General features: G+C 39.5%; 1 protein-coding gene across 3 annotated transcripts in view; it reads left to right on the top strand.

The window, feature by feature from the left end:
- Positions 1–16,313, top strand: part of RXYLT1 (ribitol xylosyltransferase 1) — a 17,596-nt gene extending 1,283 nt beyond the window's left edge. Inside the window, exons 1-6 of one of the 3 annotated variants that reach the window (XM_056341089.1) lie at positions 1–2,776; positions 3,325–3,495; positions 4,459–4,561; positions 9,333–9,647; positions 11,197–11,367; positions 12,465–16,313. The exon at positions 1–2,776 is cut by the window's left edge and continues 110 nt beyond it. In XM_056341089.1, coding sequence (XP_056197064.1) covers positions 2,632–2,776; positions 3,325–3,495; positions 4,459–4,561; positions 9,333–9,647; positions 11,197–11,367; positions 12,465–12,882 — 1,323 coding nt within the window. In that variant the 5' untranslated portion in view covers positions 1–2,631 and the 3' untranslated portion in view covers positions 12,883–16,313. Of the gene's footprint in view, positions 2,777–3,324; positions 3,496–4,458; positions 4,562–9,332; positions 9,648–9,934; positions 10,000–11,196; positions 11,368–12,464 lie in introns of those variants that run through there. The other 2 variants (XM_056341090.1, XM_056341091.1) reach the window with 2 other exon arrangements.
- The last annotated feature ends 713 nt before the right edge of the window (positions 16,314–17,026 follow it).

The raw sequence follows: 17,026 nt of genomic DNA, 5'->3' as shown, positions 1-17,026 counted from the left end.
ATTAATATGGGTAGGAAATATAAGATCAAAATATTATGCTTAGGAAGTGTATGCTCTTCCTTCTCACACTTTTTCACTTCTGCATTTGAATTTCTTTCCAAACAATCAGACATCGCCATTTAGTACAGTTGTTCTAAGGCTTTGATTGATACTGTTTACCGCATTTCAGTTGGTATGCCTTTCTCATCCGCTGTAAATAAGATGACTGTGTCATCACTATTGTGAAAGATCCGCTGAGCAATGATCACTACTGTTGCGAATCACATTAACTTTCTGCATTTTTTATTGAAACGCACACATTCAAATGAAGACTTTCAAGACACACTATAAAATGCTCTATAATTCTTCTTAGATTGATCCTTCTTGACTTTTTCTTTTCAAGACTCATCTGTCATTTTTAAGAGAAATTAACTGCATCTGTATGGGGAGAAGAGAGAACTTTCTAATCATCATTCAAAGTGGGCAAGCTGTGCAAAAGGAAACCTGTCTTCCCACAATATTTAACATTTTACTTTCTTCTTTGCCCTTCTTAACTCACCTCTATTACCCTCTTCTTTCCTTTTGGCTCTCTGTCATATTTTCATTATCATATTCTGTTTTAAATTGAAGTCTTTGCAAAAAGGTTTTCTATGAGCTTTTGCAACTAAGTACACAGATCCAGTTACGATACAATCTAGAAAACAGACTGCAGTTGAAGTTGAAAATAGTTTAGTATCAACTATAGACATCGTGTCTCTGACCTTCAAGTTTGTAACTGTACCACTTCACTGTGTATTCACACCGACGCACTAAGCTAGAAAGGCAAGAGAGAAGCTCAGTCTTCATTTTGAAAGTGTTTATCTGGTGCCCTTTTCCCATAAAATTATAAATCACTATAACCAAAGTAAAGTGGCCATGATGCCTAACAGGAATGAGTATATTGATTTCAATGTATAAAGAGGGCTTATAAGAAAGATGGAGAAAAAACTTTTTACCATGCCTGCAGCAACAGGCCAAGGGGCAATGGTTTTAAACTGATATTGGACATAAGGAAGGAAATTTTTACAGTGATGGTGGTGAGACACTGGAACAGGTTGCCCAGAGAAGTTGTGGATGGCCCATCCCTGGAAGTGTTCAAGGCCAGGTTGGATGGGGCTTTGAGCAACATGGTCTAGCAAATCATGTCCCTGCCCACAGCAGGGGGTTGGACTAGATCCTTAATGGTCCCTTCCAACTCTCCAATCCGAACCATTCTATAATTCTATGGTTCTGTGAAATCAGGGTCACATTTAGGATTAAGACCTGAGCTGGAAGAAAGTGGTGACTCAGGCTAATGCAGACAATCAGGAAGGGGTGTCAAACTAAAGGACTCGTTGCTGCCACTGTGGGTCATCAAATTTGTAGTTCAGTGACTGTAGGAAGTCATTAAATTGGATTTACAATTTGCCAGTGGGCTGACTTTAAGCTTGTTTCAGAAGGTGTGCTAAGGCAACTAGTTACATTTTACTTTGGAGCAAGCAGAGGTCCATCAAATAACTCTTAGGTCAGAGGCAGAGCAAAGTTTAGCGTTGCTAAGGGTAAAAATTGATCCAAGAAAAAAACACTCAGATTTAGAGCAGGCTGCAGGCTTGTACGTTGTGTTATAATCTGTAGAGTTTTAGACTCCCTCTCTCCTCCAGGTTGGTGAAGGTCATTGTGCTTTTGGCTACCATTAGGATCATGGTGTTTGAGAACAGGCTGGTAGAGGCTTCACATAAGTTCTAACATCTACCCTGAGAAAGGACTCATGGATAGCCTACCAAGACCTTCAACTGTCTTACTACGCAACACAACTCCGCTTGGTCGGCCCACAGCTTTCCCCGTTACGTAAAACTTCCATGGCTTGACAGTGCTGGTCACCTACCGGCTAACAGCCCAGCTACAGAGCTCCATCACACAGCACCAGCACACAGCTCCATCACACAGCTCCATCACACAGCTCCATCACACAGCACCACCACACAGCACCACCACACAGCTCCACCACACAGCTCCACCACACAGCTCCACCACACAGCTCCACCACACAGCTCCACCACACAGCACCACCACACAGCTCCATCACACAGCTCCATCACACAGCCCTGCAGCAGGCGGCTGCTGGCCAGGACCCCCCTTCCTCCCGCAGCCCAGCACCAAGCCGCTGGTACGGATGGCAGGAGCTCCAGCCCACGCCATCACCGCATATATAAAACGCCAAAGGTGACGTGTATTTATGTCCGTGTGACAGCCTGAAGGTGTTGGGTGCTCCTGAACCGACCTTACTGCGTGCCGATTCTGCACCTCCGAAAGCCGCTGGAGGCCCTCACGAAGGCGAGCGGCCAGGAGGCCCCAGCACCGCCCGGACACCCCGCGCCGGCACCAGCGGGGAAGGACAAGGCCGGGAGCTCTCGGTCGCCACGGGACAGCCGTCTTCATGCATTCACCGTGCGCCTGGGGCGGTAACAGCAATGCCCAGCGGGCGCTGCCGCGGCAGAGGCAGAGGCAGGCCGTGGTACGCGGGCTCTAAGCCTCTACAGCGGGGGAGGCAGCCCAGGGCCGCGGGCGCAGGCCCCTCCCGCCGCCGCCGCCTGACGGCACCCCCCGCCGGGGCCTCTGCCCGCGCCGGGCGGGATGCGGGGCTCTCGCAAGCGGCTGTGCTCCGCCTTGATCGTCGCTTACGGCCTCTTCTCCCTCTACGCGGCCTACACCGTCTTCCTCCGGCCCCGCCGCCTGGCCGCCCCCCGCCCGCCGCACCGGGACCGCCGCGGCTCGCGAGGTGAGAGCGGCGGCGGGGCCGCTCCGAGCGACCCTGCCGGGGGCGGGCCGGCCTGGCCGCGACCCGCGGCGCAGCGGCTGGGACTGGGGGCGGCGGATTGATGGGGGGCGGCCGGATCGCCAGCTCCTGCCTGCGCCAGGGAAGGCCCCGGCGCCCCCGGCGGGGCGGAGCGGCTCCGCGCCGCCTCCCCCCGGTGTTGTCCCCGGTCTGCACAGCCCGGGCCAGGCCCAGAGCAGCGCGGCGTGTCCCAGCCCCTCTGCTCGGGAGCGCCGCGGCGGGCTGGCCCGGAGGCAGCCCCTTAGGGAAAGCGGGGCCGGGGCCTCCGCTCGCCGCTGCTGGGCCTGCGCCGGCGGCGGCCTTGTCGGAAGGCCCCGGGCCGCGGGCCCGGCGGAGGGGGTGCTGCGCCGGGCGCGGGGCGGCGGGAGGCTGTCAGGCGGCGGGAGGGTTGTCAGGTGCTGCTTGAAATGAGGAGTTCAAGAAAACCCGTCATTTTTCTGGAGTTGTAAATCCCTTCTTTTTAATGTAAATTCCGCTTTTGGGTTTCTTAGATCATGTTGCCTTGGGAAATGAGGAGTGGAATCCATGGGAAGAGGACGAGAAAAATGAACTGGTTGCTTCTCAGCAGAAATATGAAGCTAATCTTAAGATGATAAAAAATGCAAGATCTCATCTAGACCAAACCAGTCTTAGAGTACAGATTTGGGGCAAAGCAGCAATTGGTAAGGAGATGTAATCAATGTCTGCTGATCACTTAACCTTTCTGATACGGCACTTTTCTCTGCTTCTTTAGTGACTAAAATTTGTGTGTATGATTAAATAATATGGGTATCAGGAACATTAAGGAAGTGGTAGCTGTTACTCAGATTTAATTAATACAAGTAAAAATGTAGTTAGACTCCACTTTGTGTTGGTTCTTTTCAAGGCAGTTTTGTACATCTGTGGAAGAAAATGGCTCAAATGGCAGAGAAACACTTAGTTTTTATACCAATCTAGCTTACAATACAACACAAGGGCAGGCCTCATATTTAGCTAAACCAGAATATTTGGTTTTGTCACACTGTGTGAAATAAAGCATCTCACAATGAGAAGTAAGCCATTTTTTGTACTGCAGTACTGCTGCCACTGGTGAACTTGCAGATGACACTGAGTTTTCTGTCTACATAAACTGGGGGCCAAGGTCCTCTCAAGCTTTTTTAACTACTGCTGAAGGCATACTTGTTTTAACTTCTTTGGAAATGTAAAATTTCCAGCTTCAGTTGAACTTCTGTGTAGCATTGTAGAATTGGTATGGTACATGGTGATGCATTCCATCACAAAAATTTGATGTTTCACAAAAGCTTAGGAGAAGTATGCTTGTCCTTAAAATACTGATTAATATTTGCGCATTTTTAAGAAAGATACTAACAGAAGTGGTATACCATATCTTCATCTACTGATATTCTGACAGCCAAACAATCTTTTTAAATGCCCTGATGTACGAAAAATTCATCTTAACTGATTCGAAGTCATATAGAATTTAGGAAGCACTGTCTATATTATATAGGAAGCGCTGACATTTCTTTCCTGAGTTCTTAACACTTACGCTTTTTCATTTCCCAGAGGTACTTTTTTTTTATTTGCTTGAGTGCAAAGTAGGCAAGATCTGTGCATTCAAATTCTACATCGTATCTTCATTTATGTAGGTCTTTACCTTTGGCAACATATTATTGGAGGGCACCTTGAGCCAGCTGATGTGACTGCACAGTGGAGAGAAGGAAGCCAAAAAGCAGGAAAAATGTATTTCAGGTACTAGCTGCATGATGTTGACTTCAGTTGCATTAACTTGTAACACGTGATGCAATGGAAGGTTAATGAACATGATAGGATGCACGGTTGCATTATTTTGTCTGCCTCAAAGTTGCAGTTATTTTAATATCAGTTGCAAATACTTTAATTTTGTTGTGTTTTGATAATTCTGGAATATGCACACAGTTTCTCATTCAAAATTATCACAGAGAACCTTTAAATTTATTCATGGCGACATCCTTGATAAAACCAGCAAATTCTAGCAGAAACATGTCGTGTTTGAAACCCAGAAAACTAGGGAGCAATTTCATCTGCTGGTTTTTTTTGAAGATTTATGTGTTTGAAAGAAATGTGGAAAGGTTTGCCAATGCTGAGAGGGAGGGCCCCAAAGAGACCTCAGAAAGGGGGTGAACTACAGCCCTGAGAAACATGTAAGAATTGGGGTTTGTGGCTCATAGTTAACTGAAAGAAGCGTGGTGTTGTGAGGCAGATAGATGTCTGCTGTTTGCTTTCTGTTGTATTCAGGGAAAAGGGACTTCACTCATTCATTGATAAATAGGATTGTAGCGAAACCATAATGTGTTTCTATTTGTAACAAAAGCAATTTGTGAGATCTAGCATCTGGTTAACTATTTTATTTGCAAAGTAAAATTTTTTATGTAGAGGAAGGTTACTCTTGAAGCATTGCTTGATTTAAAAATGGATTTTCATCTTTGATTATGAATGTTTTAAGACTGTTGTCAAAGATTTTATATTATTTAGTGGCTGATACAGAACTTTTCTTTAAGGTCCTGTTTAATACCATTTTTAACACTTTCTGTAAAGATACAGTGAAAGGTGAAGGACTTTTCTTCTATTCAGCCAGTTTGCCAGTCTGCAGTAGTAGGTCTTCTACAATATTTAGTCACTTGCACCAAGACCCATCTGTTAAAAAAGTTTTCTTTTAAACCATGAATTATGTGCTAAAGTCAATTTAACTTTGAAAAATACTTTGTGTCAGAAAGGTGTTTTTTCCTCTCGCAATAAGACAGGCTTATAGTTGAAATTTGCAGATAATGTTTGAAGTAAATACGTGACTCTGAATTTAAAGGGTTTTTTTAAAGTGATCACAGAAGGTTTTTATCACTTTGAACTGTTTATCTGTGTACCTGACTGTGTACATGGTCCAGGCCATAGAATCTTTCCAATAATGCCTATATCACATTCATAAGGGATTAAAAAATGTTTTCCAGAAAGACAGGTAGGCTTGATTTAAACATAGCAATTATTAACGGGTCTGTCTTAGATATAAAGAAATAGATAAAATTACATACTCTTTAAAAAAAAATAGCCATATTTCTTGTTTGCATATACAACCTGATTCTACAAGATTAGGGAATCGGCTATGAATGATGCTGCTGCAATCTTGGTAGTCTCCTTGACAGAGCAATAGAGCTTTCCATTCACGAATTTGTACAAAGGGTACAATACTTTCTTTGAATAGGGACCAGTGCCTGTAGTGTTGTCTTGGTGGGAAAAGCCTTTTTTGTTTACAGAATTAAAATCTTGGAAGCTATAGAAATCAATTACACTCTGCCAAATAGATTGTCTTCTTGGTGTGGACACGAAGGTTTTTTTCAAACCCTCGCTTTTCATGTTTCTAATGTGAAAATAATTTGCTGCACTTGATGAGGCTGTCACTTGACTGATTATGGTTATTTTCTCTCTGATGCACCTGTTTCAGATGAGCAATAACCTCACATTGTTCCTTAGGGTATTCATCTCTCGAAGAAAGACTTCTGTATTAGCATTTAAAAATCTTCTGGTTATGTTTAGAGGAGTCAGGGATAATAGAGTCTTTATTTAAACTTCAACTTGGATGCTAGATCATATAAAAAGATAAAGTTTAAGTTTGGCACCAGCATAACAGAAGTTAAAATTTGACAAACTAGTAGGAAGTTGTTCAAAGTATAGAAAATACATTAATATGTTATTTTAAATATTAGGATCCTGAAATAAATAGATGAAGTTCTACTTTTTACTCAAATTGGAAATGTTATTTTGTAATTTTTTTGTGTGGAAGATCTAGGACATGATTTTGGCTGCTCACTGGTTATAAAGTTTTCTAGAATTGTTGGCTTTATTGCTTGGCTAAGGTAATTTATCTCCATTTGATTACTACATGAGGCTAGAAGGAACTAACTGAGGTGACATGGAGGATATGTACTACTGTGCAGTTGTTTGTGGCAAGTGTGATGATTGTTAAAACAGAGCTCTGGTGAATGGTTTTAAAGAATGTCAAAGCTAAAGGTGCAAAAATGCCAAAATATCTTGAACACAGATGCATGAGTAAGCCCATTTCATATACATATATGATGAAGAGTAATACAGATCTGTGATGGCTTCAAGTTTCTACCAAAGAAGTTGCCTAAAGAATACTAAAAGTATCACTTCTGCATGAAGTGCAGGGACATTCATTTAAAAACACGAGTGGAGAAGGAACTTCATAGCTGTGGATTTTAGTGGCATGTTGGCATATTCGTACAAGAAGTAGGAAAGCAGGGTTTTGCACTTTCCTTGGCCTGAAGCAATTCACATCCTTCCCTCCCATCATCTAGGAGGATGATGTAGAGCAGGTAGTGCCAAACTTCTTACCGTTAAGAACATTAATAAATTTATGTTCCACTGAGAGTCACACCCTCTCTATTTTATAAATATTCAGTGCTGCCTTTCCCCAGTCTCTGTGAACCTCAGTTGTTCATCAGTTCTTAAATCTCGTTCTTCTGTCCTCCTTATGCATATTGCAACCACCTTGATTGATGCCAGAATGAAAGCATGCTGGTCAACAAAGTTAATCAGCAAAGATTTCTTTACCTGCCAAAGGATTCCACCAAGGATAGCTTGTGGCAATTTAGTTCCCTTAACAGCCTTTGGTGAAGCTCTTTGAAAATCCAAATACACTATTCTACTGGATCCCCTTTGTCCGTATTCTTATTGACATACTCTTAGATCTCCATCAGATTAGTGAGACAGGAGCACTCATTTCCAACACTGTTTATCCATGTGTGTGATCAGTGATCATACCTTTTGATAATACCCAGTGATCTTACTATTTATTACAGACTGTTCCAGAGAGGGAATTCATACTGATTGGTCTGTTCCAGAGTCCTCTCAAGCTGTTTTTGTAGATGGGAGTGATGAGTGATGCTGGCAGACCCCTTCTTATAAGGCATAGTGTCTCTTCATAATGACAGCTGCACACCTTTGCCAGCAGTTCTGCAATTTTGTGTTTGTGTTCCTTCAGAACTCTCAAGTGAATGCCATCCAGGTCCAAATTCTCCATTCAGTATAATGCTTGTGGTGTTTCACCTTGTATTTCTTGCTGAAGAGAATGAGCTAGCTGTTGGAATCTTTCCTACTATGGCTTTGTCACCCCCTTTTAAACTCTTTTTAAACTGTTGTCCCTCCAGTTCTGTAGTTTTTTCATATATTTGGTTTTTCATATATTGATGATATTTAATATATCCTCTTCACTATTTTAGTCATTGTGATGCTCAAGGTGTTTTCTCTTATGAATCCCAGTGGTTCTTTTCTCATTATCTGTTAAACTGAGTGGAGTTGTTTTTCATTGTCTGTTAAAAGTTTGGGTTTAAGTCTTGACCTGACTTACATTTAATATATTAGAAGTCCTGATTCCAAATCATGAGTCTCATAGGTCTTGGCTCCAAAATATGCCACTCCCACCAAGCCAGCAGCGTGTCAGTTTAACTCAGGTCTACAATATGCTTGCCAAAGGTCAGTCTGCTTCAGATAACCTCACTGGAGTAGCTCTTAGAGCTTTTGCTTTTGCTTTTTGCTTGTGAATTTTCTTTTCTAAGCACACTTGAACTGAAACTGGCTGTCAGCTTGGCACTTTGTGAGTTAAAAGTCATGGTCATTCTAAATTAGTTAAAACTCATGCTCACTCTAAATTAGGTTTTGCTGGTAGCTGAGAAACTGTAATAATGCAGCAGACCTCAAAAACTAACACTTAATTGACTTGAGGAAAAAAAAAAATTGCTAGATTTGTTTTCCTTTCCAGTCTTCCCCAAGCTGTGTAATCGCTCATCCTTTGAGTTCAGTCAGTCTCTGAACACAGCAGTTACCTGATTGTTAAATTAGCAGTTAAATACATTGTGCAAGATCTAGAAATGCAATTTCCTACCTAAAATGTTTGTGCTTACTAGATTGTATCAGAGCCTCAAGTTTGACCAGGGTCACACAAGCAATGTTAAGTTTACATTTAGATAGGTACCTCTTGTGTTATAGATTCTACTCAGTATCAGATGACGCAGTGTTTTTTTAGTTTAACCTTCATTTAGCCAAAATTAATGTAGTATGCCAGACCAGCTAACTGTCCCTCATAATGATACCTGGTTTACAGTATTCATTGGTTGTTACTGAAATTAGGAAAATGTTTGACCTTCAGTGAACATCAATGTACATACTTTTTTTGAAGTTAATCAATTTACCCACATTTTGAGGTTTGGATATGGTAGTAATTCTGTTTTGTTGACAAAATACCTTATTTTCATTTAAGTATCAATCCTCTTTTTCCTGAATAAAGAGAAAGGCAGCTTTATTCCTGTGTCAAGTTCTAAATAACTGACAACAGAAATGGTTACAGTTGCACAGTTACTTTGCAGTATATTGTGTTTACTGAAGAAAAAAAATCTCTGGAGTAGAGACTGTATAGTAAGGATGTCAATAATTTGTCTTCAGGGTGTTTACTGTTTTATTTTGGTTTTCACAGCTTCATCACTGGTCCATCTGTAGTTCCTGGCTACTTCTCAGTTGAAGCTGAAAATGTTGTGCTAGTTCTGAATGGAAGAGAAAAAGCAAAGATCACGTACGCCACTCAGTGGTTGCATTACGCACAAACATTAATTCAGACTCGCAAAATACAGCATGTGGTGGTTGTGCTGCTTGGGAATGAGCAGTGCAACAATGAGTGGATTCAACCATACCTGAAAAGAAATGGAGGATTTGTAAATCTACTCTTTGTTACTTATGACTACGCATTGGTAAATGAAGAAGATATTTTCCAGTGGCCTTTAGGAGTAGCTACGTAAGTGCTATAGACACAAATTACAATTGAAACTTAATTGTTATGGATGAGGTATGGAAAATATGTCTGAATGTTACTGCTGATACCCCAAAAAGTCATAGTAAATAAATTGTAGAACATGATCCTATTAATGATTTTCTAAATTGAGCTTTGGAATCTTTGGAAACTACATTTAGCAATAAAAGTGATAACAGGAGAATAATGCTAGGATTTAGGGAGCTTTAAAAAAAAAAAAAAAGCACCCATGTCTGGTGGGGTTTTCTGTTTATTTATGTTTTTCTTCAGTAGATTTGCTCTTGAGGTTTACCATAACTGCTGATGTAATATGTACCAGCAACACGGGACTTAAAAGGTTTTTATATAATCAAGTTCCAACCACTGCTTGTTTAGGAAAGGAAGGGGATGGTACTGGTGGCACTTTTTTTACCTCATGTTACAGCTCTCAAAATATTTGGCATAAAGAAAAAATGGTTTTCTGAAAGTAAGTGAATTAACATTCATCATGCAGAAGAACGAGGAAGGGGCTGTTCCATCAAAATTTGGGAAGTTGAAGAAATTGAGTATGTCTTCAGAACCATTAATGGCAATGAAGAAATCACTGAATTAAAAGCAGAGACTGCATTTGAAACCAGTAAAGAATTGAGATCAGGGTATCGCTTTTCTTACAAAAAAACCCCCTGAACGACAGGGAAGTAGAAGAATAGTGATCCATCAAAATTAATAATATTAGAAGGAATATCTGTCTTAACTTGAGACTGCAAAGGAGCAGACATCCATCTGTTCCAGAAAAAATGCTACCTTTATGTAATGAAAAAGTTAGTGCTGGTCCTTCAGCTGAAGCAGTGTTTCAATGCCTGTCATGCTGACCAAAATAAGGGATGTAATAAGATTTGAGGAATCAGTCAAAAGAAGAAAAATGCCTGATGTGGCAAAAACCTTTCTAAAGGGATGGCGTTCAGTTTACATTGAATCACAGGACTTTGCCTTTGTTTTGTTGAGTCCCAAAAGACCAGTTAAATAGCTTGTATGACACGCTCTTTAGGACAGAAGTGAGATTTTCCTTTGAGAGGTTACCAATGGTAATTTCAGTTCATAAGCATGCCCAGAAATTTAAGGTAGCTGAGACATGAACTCCATCATTACCATTAACCTGGCCATTTCAGTTAATACTAGCGGTTGCATCAACAACAGCTGCTTTTGAAAAAGCATGTTTCTCAAAGATGTTTTCTAATATGCACAAATTATGTCTCTGCTATAAATATATATAAATATAAAGACATAAATAAAATAAAGATAAATATATATAAATATAAAGACATAAATATTTTGGAAAGTCTCTTCGGAGAGTGGTAGGGGCAAAGGAAATCCAACTTTTAGGACGGGGCTTGCACTGGTTTGCTTGTGGGTTTGTCTGTGTTTATAGATGTGGATTGGCAACAAGTAGGTGGTTTTAGTTTTGGAATCTGCTGCAGTAAAGATGAAATGGTGCAAAATGTGTTTTCTTGGACATAAAAAGTATACTTGTGTAATGTATATGTTATTTTTACAGCTACAGAAATTTTCCAGTTGTAGAACCCAGCTGGTCGATGCTACGCGATCCAAGATCATATCTGTGTAATTTCTTAGGAACAGTTTATAAGAACTCTTCTAGGGAAAACCTAATGGAAATTCTGAAACAGGATGGGCTTGACAAACTTTGCTGGATTGCAGCCAGAGAACAGTAAGACTTTGATTTACCTCATGAAAATATTCAGACTTGCCTGGTTCATTATTACCAATCCTTTCTTGAGTGTTAAAAAATAATACAAATAAAGGTAACCAGTCATAATTAAACCAGACAACATTGCTGAGACCCTTTGTGTAGGTCTTCATAATATAACAGCCTTTCTGTTGCTATATTTTACATAAAGCACATTTTAAAATACATATGTATTTTAAATAGAATTTCTACAATATACTGTATATAAAGACCGTCTGTTTTTTCTTTTATATACATTTGATTATGATGGAAGAAGAAGTACTTGTCTTGCACCTAGGGTATATTAATGTCTTAATAGAAGAAAAAGCTGTATTTTGTTGTGTTCCATACCAAAGAGTGGATTTAATTTGTACAGCATGGCTTTTTATTTCAAGTAGGCAGAACAGATCTTTTGATTAGCAGGAATAGGATTGTGATTGTTTTTTCTTAATTTTGCCAAGCAACACCTGTAAAATACTTGACAGCGGGCACAGCTGTGCTTAGGAAGACCTCAGCTGCCCTGATGAAGAATTTCAGGAGATGGATTGTATCTGTGACATAAACTTTTATCTCACAGACATTCTGAGGCATTTCAGGCAGATAGATTCAGGTTAATGGATTCCTTTGCATCCTTTCTTTTGAAGAGCAAACCTCTACTGATTTAAAGTATTTGAGGCAAAAAAAAAAAAAATCATGAAAAAGTCCATTGAGTGTCTCCCTGAATGTCTTATGTCTGAACTGTGCTGTGAAGTAAATTGACATATGCATCATCCAAATCTTGGAGATTTAAAATGGTGTTTCAATTTGCATCTTAAACTTGTAAGTATTAATAATTTCCTAAAAGGACCATATCTAAAAAGTGTTACAATCTATTTTTAACAGTGACATTTTCAATAAATTTTTAGAAAACTCTTTAAGAATAGTTAAGACTAGAAGTAAAACCCCATTGATTGTCTGTGTAATATAAAATCCCTACATTGACAGCATTTTCAGTTTTATAAGTAATTGACATTAAAACATATCTCTCATTGCAGTGCCTGTGGGAAAAATATTAATTTTCAACCCTTTTACTTTCCTAGGTGGCAGCCTCAAGAAACAAATGAAAGTTTCAAAAACTATCAAGATGCCTTGCTGCAGAGTGATTTGACATTGTGCCCAGTGGGAATAAATACAGAATGCTACAGAATTTATGAAGCTTGTTCATATGGATCTCTACCTGTTATAGAAGATGTAATGACATCGGGTGATTGTGGAAATTCATCAGTGTACCACAGTGCTCCATTACAATTATTAAAAACCATGGGGGCTCCATTTATCTTTATTAAAAACTGGAAAGAGCTTCCTGCTGTTCTAGAGAAAGAAAAAAAAATGAGCTTACAAGAAAAGATTCAAAGGAGGAAAAAGCTTATAGAATGGTATCGGAACTTCAAAGCATGGATGAGACAGAAATTCATTAATACCTTGGAAAATTCATTTTTGCCCAGTGATAAAGGATAAATTGTCCCTTTTGAAAATCTAGAATAGATTGAAAGCTTAATTTCCATTAACCTTCCAAGGAAGCTTTTATTCAAAAGTAAACTCACAGGGCGGATGCATTCCTTTTGAAGTCAACGGAATTGCACTAGGTTGGCCAAGAGCTATGTATAGCCCTCCATCCTTAACAATTTTCAGAGGTTGTTGACTTAGCAGGATGATAGTCTGTAAGGATTACAACAATTTTATTACTATTTTTACAGTTTCCATGTTGGTGTGTGACCTGATAATTTTTTTATAGAAGAATATGTTTAAGCATGTGAACTTGTTAAAATCCAGCATGATAACAACAGTTGTGTTTGAAGAAAAGAGAAGAATGAAAGCTGTATGGTAGGGGGTAATTTGTTATGTAGATGAAAGAAGGAAAGTATGATTATAGCAAAATTGCCAGGTTTAGCACAATCACTAAGATATATCCTGGTAAGTGCTTGTTTTGAAAATGTGAACTATTTACTTGATTGACATTTCATTTCCAAGAGAGTGGCCATAAAGCTAATTAAACACTGGAATAAAAGTGTTTATTCAAGGTAAAAATAGAAAACTCTTTCTTAGAAATGTTTCGTAGTAGTTTATTTCCCCTTTAAATTCAGGTATCAAAATTGCTTCGTTTCATTTCTTTTTAGTCCTGGACATACCTTACAGAATTTCTGCTGCAGGAGCATTCATTACCTGCAGTTACAGCTGCACATTCTAAACACCAGGCCTTAAACATGAATCTACTTGGAGCTTACCTGATTTCTCAAGATCTGCTGAAACTTGTCAACTCCAAAAGATGGCAGAAATATAACATTGCATGTTTGTGATGCTACATGTACAACAAACCACTTCAGTGTTTTTTCTGAAATGTAGTCAAAGGGATCCGTTGCTGTTCTTGTACATCAGAAGTGATTGTGTGCTATTATCTGCAGTGTGTTCGGCTGAGCAGTGTTACTGTATACACATCATCGGCATACCAGAGGTGGTGTATTATCCCGTTTTCTGTCTTTAAATATCAGCGTACTATGTGGGTTCCTTCTCCTGAAGGAATTCAAAAGCCCGTGCAACTGTACTGCTAAGTAACACTCATTTGTGTAATTATACTGTCCAGTTCTGGAATATGTATCATGCAAGAGCACTTCTGTGTTTTTTGCAATTTTCTTGCATCCCTTCTGTGTAAAAAACCAAACCAAAAAAAAAAACCCCAAACCTAAACATAGCAAACTAAACCCCAGTGTTTTTAACAGTGGACAATATTCACAGTAGCTGCTCGAGATCTGGAATAAGCTACGTTTCAGAACACAAGGATTTTTGCGAGCTTGCATTCTATGTGCTTAGAAGATACTCAGAAAACAAGTAATCTAAATCCAAATAATCTGAATTGTATGTCTTAATATCAGTTTCCTGTGACTATCGTGCACCCATTTTATCTGAAGCACCATGCAGTTGCAATACAATGCAAACATGCTCAGTTCAGCAGAGTCTGAAGTGCAACTATCACAACTCAGCATTGAGTTGATGACCCCTGCTTAGAGGTGGACCTTACACGAAATTTACCATAAATTTCCATACTGAGGATCTGAAGTAGCCATCTGATGAGCAGTACACTAGTACTTAGAGGGTTAGAGGAAGCTTGAGTAGCTGCAGTAGTGTAATGTGATTACTGTAATTCAGTAGAATCTTTCCATAGAAGCTACAAAACTGCAGGGCAGTGATCTGGAGCAGTGTTCTTCTACTTGTAGTCAGCAAATCCCTTGGCATTCCTGTAGGATTTCAAGGAACTGTAAAAAACAGCTGAGAGCAATTTTTATCAGTCAGCCTGGATTCTTATAAAAGAGGCTGCAGCTCCTAAAAAATTTTAATGGTATACAAGTCAAAATCTGAAAAACAGTTCAGTGTGTTTCTTGGTCATCAGTAGAAGAAACATGCTGCTATTAATGTGTTCATTTCTAAGTAAATTGTAAATTTCCAAACTCATGTGGCAATTACGGTTTAAGGGAGGCCAAGACGTGCCAAAGTTTTATCAGAATTTCACATCGAAGCTGTTTGCCTGCTCTTGGAGTTCAAAGTGATGCAATTTACATTTCATCTGTACTTAACCAGTTCTTAACACTTCAGATTCACCTGCTTCAGTCTAACTGGAACTATCGCTAGAATTTTTTTCTTGTCTCCTATTTTCAGTGCTAATGGAGCAAAGAGAGCAGAACATCTTGCAGATAAAAGTAGGTTCCTAACACATTAGGAACATTGCTGGTATTTCAATTATTTCCTTATTCCACTGTCAAACTTGTAGGGGAGATTGTAGTTCTCCTGTTTTTACTTTCTAATTTTTTCTCATTTGGAAAAATTTTCGACTCTGTGGCCTATTTGGATCCAGAAATGAGCAAGACAACAAAAGGAACCTTGGCAAAAAAGGATGACACAGAGTGAAGAAAAGCAGTGAGAGGTGCAAGAAATCAGAGAATAGGTCTTAGCAGTGGTAGAGGAAGCTGGTTTAAAAGAAGGGAAGCAGTTAAGCCACTGGTGAAAAAGGTAGTTTATCCCCTGCATGCCGCATCTAGACAGGAGTAGATATTAGCTACTGTCAGTGAGAAGATGAAGAATCAATTCAGTTGTTTAATACTGAGAGGAGAATGCATGCTCTGCTTTTGCAGTTACCCCGCTGGTTCAAGACTGGAATGGCAAAGTACAGCTTTCCAGAGCACAAAACAAGGGCTTGAGGCCTCTTATAAGTACACGTACTATCTGTAGGAAAGGGAATTCTGCACAGAACCGAGCCTGTCTTGAGTCAAGAATGCCAATTGTAACATCAGGTAGACAGATTGCTAATTATGCAGTATTTTACATACCTTGATTTGTATGCAGAATGTATAACTCCACTGCTTTGATTATCAGAGGTATTTCCTGCTGATGAAGACCACAATTAAGCTGGATTGCCTTGCTATAAGAAGAAAAAGACCTGGCTTCTCACAATTTAGTCTAACTGTTTCTCCTACGTAATTATGAACCCATTAAGAGTGGCTGTTAATACATGGTATAAACTTGATAAAAGATTGGCTTCTAGAAAGCGCTGTGTTTCCAAAGAAATATAACCTGTCTTTGTAATTGTTGGTAATCCTGTAGATAAAGAAGTGGCTTACAAAGGATCTGGCTGCCAGTTGCTTACCATTCTTGGTCATTTAAGTTGTGATTGATAGTGTATTTCCACTAGTTAGGTTTTCTGGTATTTTTAGATACTGTCTTTAAATGACTGAAACTTATACAAACAGTGATACAATTAAGAGTTTTCTAGAAGCCTTTCTCACAGCAATTAAGTAGGATTGCTGTGTGCTGGAATCACCAGTTTCTCTCTTGGCTTACTGCCCTCACCAAAACACTTGCGAAACCACAGAAATAAAATCCTGTTCCTTCTTGGCAAACCTTGCATGTTAGTAATAAACTCTAAAAGCTGGGCAAACTCAGAAGCAACTTCCATACTATAACGTCCTAAAATATTTCCAGGAGTTCTTCCTGCTGGGGTGGGAGAAATGAATGACAGTTGAACACGATCATGTTTATTTTGGCATGTTCATAAAGACTGACATTGGGAGAGACAAAAGTATTTCAAATGTGTTTTGTCAAGCATCCCATGAAATAACATGACTCATTCTCTCAGCCAGTCTTACGCAGCTTAATCACAGAAGGATAGTTTTAGGTAAGTACCTTCAAATTGCTTCATAGTTGGTATTCTGCAGTCCCAACTGACAGTGCAAAATTTCTGTTTTTCACATGGCTGCATTTGCCATTCCTATGGTTGACTTTTTTTTTTTTTTTTCATCTTCAGGAATATATCATTTGTAGCTTAGCCTGCATTTTTAAAACAAACATCAGAACTAAAGTATACACAATTTCTATTAAATATGTGTTTTCAGAAGATACAAGATGCAGAATAAATACATCAAACAGAAATGAGTCATTCACTAAGATCCAGATGAGGACACAACCCATTGAAAGACACAAGTTGTGCAGGTGGCCACAAACAAAAAAAAATTAATCTCTGAATGACTGAAATCAGCCTGATTCTTTCAAATGGAGTTATTCAAACAACATAAATCTGTTACATGTCATATTTTGAAGCTTGTTATATGAAAGA

This window comes from Falco biarmicus, chromosome 5, assembly GCF_023638135.1.
Source record: "Falco biarmicus isolate bFalBia1 chromosome 5, bFalBia1.pri, whole genome shotgun sequence".
NCBI classification, from domain to species: domain Eukaryota; kingdom Metazoa; phylum Chordata; class Aves; order Falconiformes; family Falconidae; genus Falco; species Falco biarmicus.
The sequence above is the reverse complement of the archived record's forward strand: the minus strand, read 5'-3'. Positions and strand labels throughout refer to the sequence as shown.